Source organism: Leiobunum rupestre, chromosome 2, assembly GCF_980474605.1.
Source record: "Leiobunum rupestre chromosome 2, qqLeiRupe1.1.hap1, whole genome shotgun sequence".
NCBI classification, from domain to species: Eukaryota; Metazoa; Arthropoda; class Arachnida; order Opiliones; family Sclerosomatidae; genus Leiobunum; species Leiobunum rupestre.
In genome coordinates this window covers 24,092,662-24,108,729 of record NC_143385.1, presented here as the reverse complement: position 1 = coordinate 24,108,729, position 16,068 = coordinate 24,092,662, and the positions used below count along the sequence as shown (strand labels likewise).

The following is a 16,068-nucleotide window of genomic DNA, read 5'->3' as shown; positions in this document are numbered from 1 at the left end:
CATTTTTTCTTTGCATTTTATAGTTAAATCAGAGCTGTCTTACAAATTTGGGAGAGTACATTTTTAGGACTTTCGAAGCTGTTAGAAAAATTGAATTAGGGGAGTTTTTTCAAATTCAGTGACCATTTCCAGAGATTTTCCTTGGCTTAATTTATTAATTAATTTAATCTATATATTAGTAAACCTCATAGTCTCAGTGCAGTAAGCACTTCATGGGGAGTTAGCCCCAAAGTTACTTACTGGCTGTACACCATGATCGTCTGGTGGCCTAGAGTTTGTATTGAGACATTGCACACCCTACAAATACTGGCTTGTGTCAGCATCACAGGAACTATGAGAACAACTCCAAATGCTTCTCTAGAAATTCTCCTGAACATTCTTCCTCTTCATCTTTTCATAGAGGAAGCTGCTGCTATGGGAGCCTATAGGCTCAACCAGAATGGTTGGTGGAGGGGTAATATTTTAAAAGGGGGCAGGGGCTGAATTCTTTGGTCCTGAACCTGCCGTTCCTATCCCCTCTAGCATAGTGCGGACCTTATTTCAAATTCTATGACTGTCCGTCAACTCAAACTTTGGCTCGAGATGGATTGCCAAAGGCAGGCTAAAGAATTTATCTCAGGGACCCTCTAGGCAGAGAGCAAAAGTGTTGCTCTTGCGCTCCAGGTCCAATATCAGGTTGGTTGTTTGCCTACTACAGTCCACTGCCTACTTAACAGACATCTTTACTTGATTCGAATCTATGATGATCCAATATATAGGGCTTGTCAGGTTGAGGAGGAAACTTCCTCTCATGTACTTTGTAGGTACGATTATTACGCGGCCCAAAGGTTCGAGCATCTTGGTATGCATCATTGGGAAACCCGATTTCTTTATTATGGTGGCCAAGTGGATTCTCCATTTTGTGTCAGATATTGGAATTTTTAAGTCTTAGGGTCTGGGGCTATTCAATGGACCACTGGTTGAAGTGCACGAATGGTCATATCTCTCGCCCTTCTCCCCACTCAATAATAATGAACTTTATAAAGTCCAGGGGAAAAAAACAATCTTGAATAAATTAGTAGAAAGCGGATTTTTTGTAGGATGGTAGTTTATGCGTAGTTGATCAAAATCTGAAAAGTCCCCAAGCTTCAGAGTGCCGCTCCCCCTTTTGGAGTTGGGAAATTGACGTTTTTGATTTATACACTAATTCTATTGAATGAGAAATCTGTATCTCTTAAGGTTTGGCAGATAAAATAATTTATATCAAAAATTGTGATTTTTCCATTTTCAGCAAATATTAAATTCAGGTGCCATGGCAACCCTAATTTCTGTGAAGTCCTCAGAAAAAGTTTTTAGAATGATTTTCACTTTCTAAGAAATCAACTATTTAAAATAACTTCAGATAAATGTTTCTAGAAAGTTTAAACAAGTTAGTTTGAAGGGAGAAGAACAAGCTAATGATCATTTTTAAACTTCCAAGTCATTCAAAAACCAAACTAAAACTAAAGGCTACAAGAGTCATTGAAAGACAATACTAAAACCTTTACACTTTGTGTAAACACATTTATGGTAGGGCCTCTTATCAGAGAGATTAACTGTGGGTTAACAGCACCTAGTATAATTCCATTATTTTTTCTTAATTACATGTACTTGGTACGGAAAATGTTTGCCCTTTATCTTGCTAAAAATGAGATAAAAAATACACAAGCCAAATGGTCAATTCGCAAGAGAACTTTTTTGTGGATCGGGATAGGATTAGCAGCGATATTTAAATTATTAATGTGCATTCGAAACACTAAATGATGTTATATTAATGTAAATTGACATTTTGTAGAGGTAGGATTATTTTCTAAGAATTAATTGTACTATATTTCGCCAGGTCACATGACAAATGGCAAGAACTTTTCAATGTTTGGCTTATGTTTAGTTTATATAGTTTTATTTCTCTTAGGATAATACAAATTACGTAGTTTATAATTTGCTTTGGAATAGTGATATAGCATCCATATCAGGAATATTGTTCATCAAAATAAGAGTATTCAACTTTGAAGAAGGTTGGTTGTATTATACCAACACAAGACATCATTTTTAAAAATCAAAAATATCTAATGGGGTGGTGAATCAGAAAGAAGTTCAAATTGTGGTGGCAACCAACTTGTTTTGTTTCTGTCTTGTTCATAATAGATAAAATTTAAAGGTCACTGATAAGATGTTTAGAGCACATTAATATCTTTGATTTGTTTTCATTTTTATATTTGACTAAAATTTTATATTTTCCAGAGCCCATTTATTTTTCGCTTAGATAAATGGTGAATTTTTAATTAAATTTTAGTTAAGTTTAACAGGAACTGCAATTTCCCATCAAAAACTAAATTTAAATGTTGTAGTGTGTCTGGGTTCATCTACAGCGAAATTGCACGAAACAATAGCATATCTTGAGATCCTACCTGTATTAAAAATTTTATTACAAAATTGAGAGCTACTTACTTGTAATTTAAATTGTACGCCTCTTCAACAAAGTCTCATGAATTTATAATGAGCAGAAGCTATTATATTTAGCAATGATCTACCAATGTACGAAATTTGCATTGCACACAAGTTCGAAAAGAAAATTAACTTACTTTATTGACGATAATCATAAATTTTTTATCTAAATGTCAGGTTGTTTTTATTAACTTTATTGAAAATCTGCGTTAGAGATGGAACCATTTTCCGAGAGAGGAGCCTTACGCAACTGTTACATCTCAATTAAATCAGACAATTATATTCACCTAGTAGAACCTACTTGTCGGTCTTATCCCCTTGATATGCAGTCAGGTGCACTTTTATTTGAAACCCTTTTCTAGTTATATCCAGATGTAGTAACACTCGAAACAGGTTTTAATTTAGAATTTATTAAAGTACCTACTATACATGGACTATTTACTAATTACATAATGCAGAGGGTTTGTAGAAATATTACTAAATGTTAGAAGGGCTGTGACCGCTTACAGTCTGGGTAGGCTTAAGCAGTAGGGCCCTAGAAGAGGTTTGGAGTAAGGTCAGAGGGGAGATTAATAAAACTAAGGTCAGCATAGTATTTATCTGCTACTGTAGAAGGGTCACTAAAATGTTACGTAACAAGTAATGAAGAAATTGATTGGAAAGGATGAAAATCTATCATAATAGGCAAAAAAAGCTAAACTCTATAGGAATTTAGAGATACTTGGACCAATAGGTTATAGAGATTAAAATAGAGACAAAAAGATTGGACCAGATAGGTCTTCAGAGTTGAAAACAAATTATAAATTATTTGAATTCTGATCCACAAATAGTGTTAACTTTAACATGAAGAAATTGATACTAGTCGATTCCACCTGAAAACCTACAAAGGGCATAACTTTGTTATATTTATCTCAATGCTGATGCAGATATAATTTAATAGCTATTTTTCAACATACTTCAGGGATGGATTAAACAACCATTAAACAAAATTTTCCATTGCCAGATTTGCTGTGAACAGGCTTGGAAAGATTATTCCAGTGGTAGAAAAACGTTTTTCAAGGTTTAATTACACTGGGTGGCAGAAACTTTTTGGACATGGTTTTTCCACTTCGTCAGTTGTTTTAACTCAGTCACAAAATTTTAGGTAAAAGAACGATGAAAAATAGTGTTGTCAACCTTTTATTGATAACAGAAAAAACCTAATCTTTTTTTCAGCACTTTAAGAATTTTCTAATGAACATCTTATGGGAAACGAAGGACAGAAGCTGCCAGAGGGTACTCCCCTCCACAATATTGCCCTTTTCGAAATGTGTAAAAATATTTGAGGGGGGACCAAATAAATTAAGTATTTCACATGGCCAGCCAGGGCCGTGCTTAGAGGTCTCGCGGCCCCGGGCGAAACTGAGTGTAACGGCCGTCCGGTATATACATCCCTATGGTAAAATTTTAGCGGCCCTGGGCGACCGCCCAGCTCACCACCCCCTAAGCACGGCCCTGTGGCCAGCTAGCTTGGCCTCAATTAGGTTAAGTATTTAAAGGGGAAATGTGCTAAAACACCCAGCTGTACATTTCAAACTGAGGTTCATTGTACCGCCCCTAACTTATAACTGATCTCCGTTATAAAGCAGAAAATCTGGTTAGTCCTAAAATACTAAAGAAATAAATTTTTCCAACTGAATGTTTAAGTTTGTCATTCATTTAGGCTCAAGGTATAAACAACATCTACATGTAAGAATTTGTTTTATAAGCAAATCCTTAATTGAAAGCAACCCAGGGTCTTTATAACATTACTTAAAACCTCAATTTAACCTTTTAGCACAAGTTAGTTTCAATTCCCTTCTGATGTGCTAAAGAGAGCAAAACTACTATTTCAGTTTGTGTAGCCTGTTTTCCCCTTTTATTTCCAGATTTTTGTATTGTTTCCCTAGTTTTGGCCAACAATATAAAACTGCAAATGGGGGTCACAAAATTTGTGCCCAGGGCAACTTAAGCAGCACCAGCCCTATACTTATCTACAGTAGTTTAATACTGCACAAAAAAAATCAATGCAAAATTGCATAGCTGCGCCAAACAGGAAATACTAAAAATACTGAAAAAAATCTTGTTTTGCTGTTCAAAATACAGCTGTGAATATCAATTAAAGGGAGTAATTTTTATAGTTTGTTATAACACGTTTTATAATGGTAAGCGACAAAATTTCTTAAAACTCAACTCATAATGAAATGCAATACCAGTAAATTCCAAACCTATTTCCAAAAAACTCACAATCCATCTGTGAATTAAAGGGAAACAAGAGCTGATGCAAAGGGAACCACAGTACCTGATATATGAAAATAGCCCTAGGTAATTTGACCAGCAAATCACACTATTTCTAATATCGTCAAATTTCAGTTTTACAAGTTAAGCATTCAGCTGCCATTTTGTCAGATGATTAGCTAAAGAAGCTGAAGAAGAGCCACGGCTCGAAACGTCTCATACGTTTTTAATAAACAAATTTTTTCCATGTACCTCGAACCTCATGGTTTATTCTTCACTAACTATCTTTTAATATTTTTAAAGATGCTAGTTGTTCTTCAAAATTTTGGGTGTAAAAATCGCTCAGTGCCAAAAATATATTTATACTTAGGGATAATTACTATGTGGGCATCATGTTTAAATTTCATTCTGGCAAGAAAAAATCACCAACGTTACATAGGAAGATGTCATAGCAGATTAAGAAAATCAACACTAAACCAGGCAGATTTGAATTTTTTTTAGAGGAAAAAGCATGGTGGGATTGGGAGCAATGCTAAAAACCATTATTCTTGCCTTGGTATAAATACATTCTTCCTCAGTGCTTAAAAAACCAATTTTAAAATTAATCGTAAAACAATGGAAATATTTTCAAACGCACTTTTCAACATTTAAATATCAGTCTGTCAATAGTACAGCCTTTCAGGCCCAGACTGGCCATAGGGCAGATCGGGCAAATGCCCGATGGACCGGTCTGGTCAAAGGACCGTATTTGACACATGTAGTGTTGTTGTGGAAAGTAGGGGGCTGATGTCTCTAAAATGCCCGGCCCGGTTTTAGGTTCCAGTCTGTGCCTGCCGCCTTTTGCTCTAGCATTTGTTGTAAACCAACTTTTTTCTTCTACAGACTGGAGTCAATCAATAACGCATTGTTCTCGATTAATTATTAATTTAGTTAGAATTCTTTACTATTTTTACCTTACCTTATGGAAAATTAGACAGCAGATAACTCTTGTGTCCCAACATTAATCCTCAAAACTTTGAAATTTTTTTTACTCACAAATAAAGCATTGCTCAATAATTTAACGAAACTGCTCTAATTTTAGTTTTAATCGAGATTGGCTTGAAATTTTTAAGGTTGTTCAGTAATTAAGAAAAGTTCTGCCCTCCAAGAATGAAGAAAATTAAGATTACCAGTAAGCCAAAGTATTTGAAATTGTTAACTATTGTCTCGCAAACTGAAATAACCGTGACGTTAATTATTTTCGAACTGTGTACACTTTAATTTGTAAGATAACTTCCACCTGCTTGGAGTTTAACATAAAAACATAAAAAAATTATTTACAGTAAATTTGTGTTTCTGCAATAAGCTAAAAGGTACATCATCCTTTAGAACTTTATATAACACCCTTCAATAATCAAATCCCCCAAAAGAAAAGTTTTAAATTAAGAAAAATGATTGGTATTATCGGCGTAAACAGTAATAGCAGTGGACGGTGTACCTTCAAACTGTTAAACTACCAAATTGAGTTTGCCAAAGGGATTAAAGAGCTTTAGCTATATATTAGTTTCATACAAGAAATTTTAAATGAAGTGCCAGTAATTTTTTTAACCAGTTATATTTTTAGACATAGAAAAAAAATAAAGCCACAAATATGTCTATTTACAATGGTGCAATATTTCATTTTTTTAAAGAAAGGGAATAAATGAGATTTAGAGGAATGTTAATCAGTTAATTCAAAAGCTGGTGCACCTTTTTTGTTTAGCAATTTTTTACAGTTTTTTTAAGTTTTATATTTTTAAGTTTAAATAATCCGATAAAAAATCCTAATTGAGAATGATTCAATGTTTCTTTTAAACAGATTTGTTGTTTTTTAACAGTTGAAACAAAAGGGAGAAATGAAAGTAACATTTATACTGCGGGAGGGGAATTGGTTTTATCTAACAAAGTGGTCACATGGCGTACTTCCTCGTCCATTCTCGTGCTAGTTCGTTGTACTTCTCTCTGTCGGATTTATAGATTTTAGCTATCTCTGGTACCAACGGATCATCGGGATTTGGATCACACAGCAAAGAACAGATTGACAACAACACTGAAATGAAATCCAATTCAAAATACTTTAAAAAAAAACGCTACTGAAATTTAGCGTAGTACAAAATCATTTATTTGTTATTGACAAATGACACGTTTACAACCCCATTATTCCAGAAAGAGTATCGAGTGGAAATAGAACAAAGGGTAGACCATACATCAAAGTGATGGGTAGGCTCCTCATTTTGAGCAGGAAATTTCTTTTTTTAAAGAGTGAAAAATGAAAATGAGACTAGCTTAATTTTAACCACTCAACAAACAGCTAAAGAGAGAAAGCAAAAAATTTCTCCAGGGTTGCGATTTACCCGGTGGTGGAACGAATTTCCCCCAACCAGGTTCAGATAAAACATGGTTTAACCTGGGTAAAGCTAGTTTAAAGCGATTAAAACCGCGAAAATGCTCAAAAATTATTACATTAATGCACCAATTACTGCCCTATTAGAAAGTTATAAGTAAAGTAACATATCTGAAGACAGAATAGATGGCGCCTCTATAGTATGATTTATTAAGCCTAGTCTCCAACGCCAACAAGTTCTGACGACTTTTTTTTTAAACATTTGTTTTTGGGCCTGTTTTTTAGTTGTACCTGGTTTGAAGAGTTTTTCTTACCTGCGTTAAACCACCGGTATAATCCAGGCCACAAACCTTAATTTATCAACCCAGTAATTATATTTGCCACACAACTAACCATTAATTTAAACCTTAATTTTTCATTCTTCAAAGAAAAATTTAACAGGAGGAAAACAAACCTTTAGAAATTGTCAGAGCGGGTGACCACTGTGAACGAAGAATGTCCAAACAAATACTTCCATTACTGTTAATATTCGGGTGGTATATCCTAGTTGTGAACGCAACCTATTAAATAATAATTAACTTTCAAAATGAGTAGTTCAAAATTTATTTGATTGAAGTAAGTACCAAAATCGGATGAAAACTTAAGTGAAATGGACAACTTATTCCTAATTTTACATCGTTATCAACATTCCGTTGTTAAGCTTAGAGTTCAATATTTATAATATTATACATCATTATAATATTATTATTTATATTTATAACGGTAATAGTTGGTGTAGGGAGCTGTTACCTTGTGTGGCTACCACCCTCCTACACATTGTAACCCAGCCACCTGTTTAAAGGCATAATAAGTCGCTAAATGATTTGGGCCTAAGATGGTGCCTTGGGTATTAGCCTAGCTGATTATTATTATTATTACTATTTTTAAGTGTCTTACTTCAAGGTCAGTCATATGCTTTTGTAATTACACCAGCAGAAGTATTAAATATTCTAACCAAAGCATAAATTTTGCCATATTACCATAAGCCTAACATAAGACCCCCGCAAAGGTCTAGGACAAATTTTTGACGATCACATACCTGGTTTTAAGGGGTATGTATTCAAAATCTGCACCTCCTAGTGGTTATCTTATCAACTATACACTTCCCCAAAATAATTTTGCGCGTTGCATGATGAACGCGCAGTCCTTTTTAAACTTAGAACCACGCGGGAGAAATCTCCACTGCCAGACCTTAGCATCGTAGCCATGGCTTATTTATCATTTTATCACTTTCAAAGTTAAAACTAACACTTATCTTGGCAAAATAATTCATCGGAACTTTAACATAGCTATTAGAAATATGATTTGTGTTTCTGAAGGTATTTGGTTTTCAAATTTGATATTTAGACGCGTTTTGTGTGGCATTTATCAGCCTGAGCGTGGCTGCTCTACTAAGTAAGATAATGTGTTAGATGTAGACATTTCGAAAACTAAGATGGCGCTACTACCCTATCATCGTGCATTTATCTTCTTCTCACAAGGACAATGCTGTGAACACGGGGTCCTATGCTAGACCTTTACTTAGTGGGACCTTGTGATATTACCAAAAGTAACCCAAGACCCAAAATTGCGTCAGAATGGTATAGTAGTTAATGAGAGTTTGTCGCAAAGTAAAAAAGAGAAACTAAGGGGGGGGGGGGGTTGGAAAATGCGTCGTCAAAACCAAGGTACTCCAGCGCCGGCGAGTGAGAAGTTTTAGAAAGTATGTCTACGGGCGAGTATATCGGAGTGAGAAAATCGCTCCAGACTATAGACTAAATATAATGTTGCTAGTACTATTCCAACTAGTAGGTTATGTAGTATATAGTGTGACTAGGTCTCACTAGAAATTTTAATAGGCGCGAAGGTACAGCTGACACGCTTTTGGGTCTTATGCTACTTTTGATATTACTAATATGCTATACATTAAAGCCTGTACCTTCAAAATGTTACGAGGCGAATACAGTGTTTCTTTCAGGCATCTCTCCGGGGGGGGGGCGAAGCTACCCCGGAAAAAGTCTACCGCCCCCGGAGCTTAACCCTTTTTCCAACGCCACTGCCAGGCATGCAGGGAGCGCTACGCTTGCCACTGGATACCGGCACCCCCGAATGTCTGGGAAACCCCCCGAAGAAAATTTTCTGAAAGAAACACTGGGTTAATATCTAAATAGCAATTTTGTTAAATGATTACAGGAGGAAAATTTTCTTCACACCCATTGAAAACTTTCTCAAAACTGTGACGTTTCACTTTTATGGTGAAGATGGATACTTCTCATAGAGCTATAAATCAACTTCTGGCACTAGCCAGTACATACCTTTGGAGGTTTAAACGGATAGTCCGTAGGAAAGTGAATTGTCAGGAAAAAAACTCCTCCTTGATAAGGACTATCAGGCTGAAATAAAGATTTAAATTTCTTTTTAAAATGTTTACAAAAGCAGAATACAAGATTTAACAATCACTTATAAGTTGAATGATAATTATGACTATAGATTAGTTGCTTAAAGTACTTAAAATTAAATTTGGTTTAACGTAAATATAAAACATTAACCTCTATTGTTTAAAGAAATTTTATTTTTAAGACTAAGGAAAAACGCTGTTGTGTTTTTATGATTCAAGGTCTTAAGTTTGTTAAATTTACGATACCAAATTGAAAATTTTTTATTGTGAAAACACACAGCCATATGGTTTTAGTGAGAGTGTATAAGTATGACACTGAACGATTCCGGTTAATGATAGTCTGTTGTAGAGTGATTGCGTGATTAAAAGTAGCCTAACTGGAAACTTGCCTTTTTGTTCTCTTTCCTCACGAAATTACTGCCAAATTAGTCTGAGGACTATAAATACAAGCAAAAATGCATTCAAGCCTCAAATTGGAAAATTTTAGTCAATTGCGTTGTCAGTCCCTAGCCACAATCATTTATATGGTCAATGACCAAACAGACTATCATTGTAAGAATAGGAAGTGTAATACTTAGGTATATTATGCTACTTATGATAATAAAAAAATTGTTTTTTTTATAGAATTTGTTACCATAGTGAAATTTTTATCACTAAATCTTGGCTATTTAAATGCAAATTTTATATATTTTGCATTGAAATAACACAATTCCTGCACTTGGATCTTTAAAAATAGCCCCCATGTTTTAAGGCTGTCATTTTCTGAACAATACAATCACACTAACAAGGAGTCATCCCGAGGTGGGGTTTACAATCTGTGAATTTGCCATGCTATTTTACGTAGAGAAAGTTGAAACTTGCTTGAGTTTAGAAAAATATTTTTGGTTGCCATGGCAAAACGAATGACCTTGGAAACTTTTCCCTTTAGGAGCTTTCAAGGTACATGAAGGTCTACTAAAGTTTGGAAAAAATATGGGAAAAAACACCTTGGGGTGGCTCCTTGTAAGTGCTGTAATTTGTAAAGCTAAAAAAATCTATTTTTTGAAAAACATTTTAAACAAACATATGGAAATCCTTGACACACAAGCAAATAAATCAATTTCAATAGTTTAATTCAAATCAATTTCAATAGTTTAATTCAAATCAATTTCAATAGTTTAATTCAAATCAATTTCAATAGTTTAATTCAAATCAATTTCAATAGTTTAATTCAAATCAATTTCAATAGTTTAATTCAAATCAATTTCAATAGTTTAATTCAAATCAATTTCAATAGTTTAATTCAAATCAATTTCAATAGTTTAATTCAAATCAATTTCAATAATTTAATTCAAATCAATTTCAATAATTTAATTCAAATCAATTTCAATAATTTAATTCAAATCAATTTCAATAATTTAATTCAAATCAATTTCAATAATTTAATTCAAATCAATTTCAATAATTTAATTCAAATCAATTTCAATAGTTTAATTCAAATCAATTTCAATAGTTTAATTCAAATCAATTTCAATAGTTTAATTCAAATCAATTTCAATAGTTTAATTCAAATCAATTTCAATAGTTTAATTCAAATCAATTTCAATAATTTAATTCAAATCAATTTCAATAATTTGATTCAAATCAATTTCAATAATTTGATTCAAATCAATTTCAATAATTTAATTCAATCAATTTCAATAATTTAATTCAAATTCATTTCAATAATTTAATTCAAATTCATTTCAATAATTTAATTCAAATTCATTTTAATAATTTAATTCAAATTCATTTTAATAATTTAATTCAAATTCATTTTAATTTAATTCAAATTCATTTTAAAAATTTAATTGAAATTCATTTTAAAATTTAATTCCAATTCATTTTAAAAATTTAATTCAAATCAATTTTAATAACAAGATATGATTTTAACAGCATCACAACTTGTGTTTCCTTTATTCAAATGGGTAGAGAAATAACAAATACAACACACTCCACTAGAGCATCCTATATTGCAGGGTGGTATCGCAAAATAGATGATTTTTAATAGACTAATACTAACGAAATAACTATCTTAAACAATCAAAAATAAAGAAACTTACTGGTCCCATTATTGTTGCTTGCCAATGAAATACTGTGGTAAATAAGAATAAAAGTTCAGTTAAGTTAGGCATACCACTGAAATTAATTTTATACACTGTAGTGGGTCAAAATGAAGTTAATAAAAAAATGCATTTGGTATTATTGAAAGAAGTACATTAAAAGTACATGCTCAGTGGTTGCGCCAGGGTTAAAATGAAAAGTAAGCTACCCCTGACATCGCCACTAACCATGCCAGCATTTGAAATTTAATGGTCAGTATTTCAGGGTTGAATAAAAAACCAAATAACATTTTTTCATTTAAACCGGGTTTTTGGGTTTCATCCAGGTTTTTTTGGTTTATATCAGTTTTTTTTAAAGCACTGGTTTACATTACTTTTAAACAGTTTTTTCGCTTGTGTTAATTCTTTTTAACTGTACATAATGCTCCTAATTAACAAAAATTTAATTAAGTACCAAAATTATAAGCACAGAAAAAAATTTAACTTTTTTATATTCTGGGACTATACTTAAAAGGGCTTACACTTCTGCGACTCGAACATCTTTGTTAAAGACTTTAATCAAACACACAAGTTTAGATACTTTTTCTGTGCCTAGTTGATTATTATTAGGCAATAATTAACTATAGATCAGCAGTATCGCTTTAAAATGTGTAGTTGTCAATTTGGTTTCAGTTTTCAATATTACAAGTATTGTCAGAAACGAAGTTTTAGTTTTAGTTTCGTAGTGATTTTCTAAGAAAATGTACAAATAATTGGGAATAATTTTATGTGAATAGTAAGGAAGTTAAAAAAATGAAATATTAAAGCAAGTAGCGGCTCAACATGAAGTAGCTCTTTTTGCAATAGATGTCGCTAGCATCAAAATCAAAAAGGCGGTTTACTTATAGGTACCCCTCGTGTTGATTGGATAGTTTGTAAATTGGTCAATAACATAAATTACTTTATAAAGAATATTTTTACATTCGATAAATAATTTAGGTTTAAGTCCATTAAATAGAGCATTAAGTTGTCTAACTATAATACTCTACAATGGCTCTCTGACGACATTATCATTTGGTTATTTTAAATTTTAGCTTCCTTTGCCATAAATAGATGGCACCACTCTCTCCAGTAAGTTCGCGGTTTTCCAAGAATCGGATAGATTCATGGCCATCTCTAATAACACTGGCTTTCTCATAATACCAGTGGCAACTTGCTTTAAAAAACCACGCTATTTAAACCAGCAAACCCTGCAGTATTCCTGTGACATCATCATTGCTGTAGTGGAAGGCTAGTACCTTCCCCTTGCCCCCCATTAGACCATGGCTTAGAGCTATGGCATCCTCTTGTCTAAATTTCTCATGACAACCTCCTATAATTCCCCACCAACTGATATTGGTGTTTAAAATAGCCCAGTGTGCTCAAAGGCGTGGCCAATATATGTTGCTATGGTAACAGATTTGTCAATTTTTAAATTCTTTGGTTTTTTTTAACTTCATTACGATTTACTCTATATTATTCCCAATTACTTGTACATTTTCTCACCAAAATATGGCGAAACTAAGACTTCTCGGCCAAAATATTTGTACATTGAAACTAAAACTTTGTTTCTGGAGAGCCTTTCGAAATAATCGAAACCAAAACTAAACCTGCAACTAAACATTTTAAATCGATACTTCAGGTCTATAGTTGTTTAATGGCATTTTTATTACTCGAGGCATATTACTTGGGTACGTTTAAATTTTTTTTTAATTTTAGGATCAAATATTTAATATAGAACATATACATACAGCTAAGAAAAATTAACAGGTTAAAAATATTTTAAAATTAATAAAAACCAGATTTACAAGAAAAACCCTGGTATATACCCAAAAAAAAACAGTTCTTTCGGTTTTTTTTCAACCCTGTTCTACACCCAAAAATCGTCTGCTAGACAATTTTGTCTAACTTCGGATTATCCGCCATAAATACATACTGTATAATCCCTTTAATATTACATGACGTTTCACATATTCAGAAGCTATTTGTATTTTGGTAACTCTTGGATGAGATTATAGCAACGGGCTGATCACTCCCCATAATCGGACTGTATTAAAGTCATGATGAAACTGATTAACATTACCCAAATCAGTGTACAGATTTACAATTAGTGGTTAGCCCCTCCGATTAAAAGAAGTAAAAATTAAAGACCGTTGGACTAAAGAATCTAATGGATGAACAAGAAAAACAGATTTGCAAATGAATATTTGAAAAACGTACCGTCATCACCCACTGGTCCCGCTGAGCACTGAGCAGGTGGATCCCGTCCTAGGTCTTGTAACTCCTAAAAATATCCAAGGTTAAAAACCATAAAAACAAATAGAAATTGCATATAACAGGAATTTCAAGTATGGTGGTGGTTTTCAGTACAATTTCAAGAGTAATCGTTACTTGTTATTTAAGAATCATTTTGCCATGCATTTGAAAAACTGAACTCTTACATTTTTGTAGAATATGGAAATTACGTTCTTTCATAAAGTTTTATAGCAACATTCACTGAAATTGGCTCAATAACTTAATTTTCGCTTAAATCATGGTTAATTTTTGCTTCCTTAGTCTTATGTTTCACTTGTCAATTTCAAGTTTTAAACCAATCAAATTTTCACTAGTTGTTTCTCCCAATAACATTTTTGGCAAGGGGCAGTGCTTCCCTTCCCAGTTTCTACGTCCCAGATTAAAATTAACATTTAAATTCAATAACTTGTTGTTACAGAAAAATTAAAATCTCAGTCTTGACACTTCTACGCACTATAATCAAACCCAATTAGTGTTAGAGCTAGAATAACAGAACTGGCATAAACAGATTCAGGAAGGATTATAACTGGTATACATTAGAGAGTTAATTGATTGTAAACTATTGAATTAATTCCAATTTGAAAATGATGTTAAAAAAGGGAGTTCCGTTTTGGAACAACAAGAAAAGTTTGACAATTAAGTCTTGTACATTTTGCCAGTTTTTTGGAAACCACTCGAGTAGCGTGTAAGCCGCAGAGTGGAGTATAGCTGGGGAAGCATTTTCAACAATTTCGTGAAGAGTAGTAGATCACTCAAGTAGAGTTCAGCAATTTAGGACTTTAAGACAATATTCATGATTAAGGTGCTGAAATGAAGCAAAGGTTTATGTGCAGAAGACAAATTGCTTGATGATTGTAATGTCTACAACTAGATGAGATCGCCATGGAAGAAAACAATATTCAAGGATTGATCAAACATACTGGTTATGGAAAGCATTGCCAAGGCTGCTGTCCACATTTTATATACCACTACACCGCCTAGAGGCGTTTATAGGGAAGATAGACGATTAAAACGATTTATCAAACAAATTGTAATCTAGACTGAAAAGAATAGATCATTTGCTCTCAGGAATCATGAATAACATTAAAATGTTAGGCTTGTTCAGCATTTGGACTACTAAATACAAAACCCATAAAATTAAAATAAAGGCTTAAAGTAAAACGTAAAGAAGCTAAGCCTTAGTTCGTACAAGGCCTTGCACTAACTCCACCATCTCGACAAATAAATTTCAAAAACGTGTTTTTTTAAAATATTACCTTATTGATGCGTTTTAATGCCATTCTTTATTTATATTAAAATTTCCTACACAACAATTTAAGTAATTAAGGAACTGAGCTTAAAATTATCACGGTTCAAACAAGTGGAAACCGTGAAAGAACACCTTGAAGATGAACAAACAACAAAATCAACAGACTCGGAATACCCAGGGCTAACTTAACTGGGTAGAAAGATAGGCATAGAAGTAGCTACCAGTAACTGACACTAGAAGGCACTGTTCATTGTATAAAACCTTAGACCACCGCCACTTGGTGGCGGAAAAATACCTCCATTTTGTCTACCCTCTTTAATTTTCACTGATAAAAAACCTACTGCTGACTGCTGCAGTGCAGGCGCGGTTCAAGGTGGCCCGGTTCTATGAGGTGGTCCAATGGGCCCGTGCCCACCCAAAAATGTATGATTTATATAAACTTCCATTCAATTTCCTCCCTCACCCCCTATTATTTCCTGAAGTATGGGCCCACCTAAGAATAATTTTCTAGAACTGTGCCTGCTGCAGTGCCTAAAATGCCTACGCATTCCTTTACACAAACCTTACTACAGGCATGGATTAATTAATTAGTTAATTAATCCATGCTACAGGCCCATATAGTTTCGAACCTTGCTACAGGCTTAGTTAGGGCTCGTATAAAGAAGTAGTTTCAATACAATATTACATTTTATAAACAGGTCGTAAAGTTTCGATAGCAACAGAAATATTCCAAGGTCTTAGTGATATTTTCAAGGCTCGTGAGATGTAAGGTTCCTGTTCGAAATAAGCACGCGCTTGCCTTTGGTTTTTGCGTGATTTGAATGGCCTCAACCGAAATACGTCTAATATGAACCAACAATTTAAGTCTCCACTGTTCCAAGTTTATTAACACGGTAGGCGTGGCCTCAATCGGATGATGCTTAACTTA

The 16,068-nt window shown here is 33.4% G+C and overlaps 1 protein-coding gene across 1 annotated transcript; it reads right to left on the bottom strand.

Annotated features, from left to right (window-relative positions):
• Positions 1-5,953: 5,953 nt before the first annotated feature.
• Positions 5,954-15,335, bottom strand: LOC149956608 (ubiquitin-conjugating enzyme E2-17 kDa). Its single transcript, XM_090165485.1, has 6 exons — positions 15,148-15,335; positions 13,817-13,880; positions 11,579-11,610; positions 9,415-9,492; positions 7,536-7,641; positions 5,954-6,787 (listed from the first exon to the last, which is right to left on the bottom strand). The coding sequence occupies exons 1-6, from the start codon at positions 15,169-15,171 to the stop codon at positions 6,648-6,650; spliced, it is 444 nt and encodes a 147-aa protein (XP_090021611.1). The 5' UTR covers positions 15,172-15,335; the 3' UTR covers positions 5,954-6,647.
• Between the last annotated feature and the right edge of the window lie 733 nt (positions 15,336-16,068).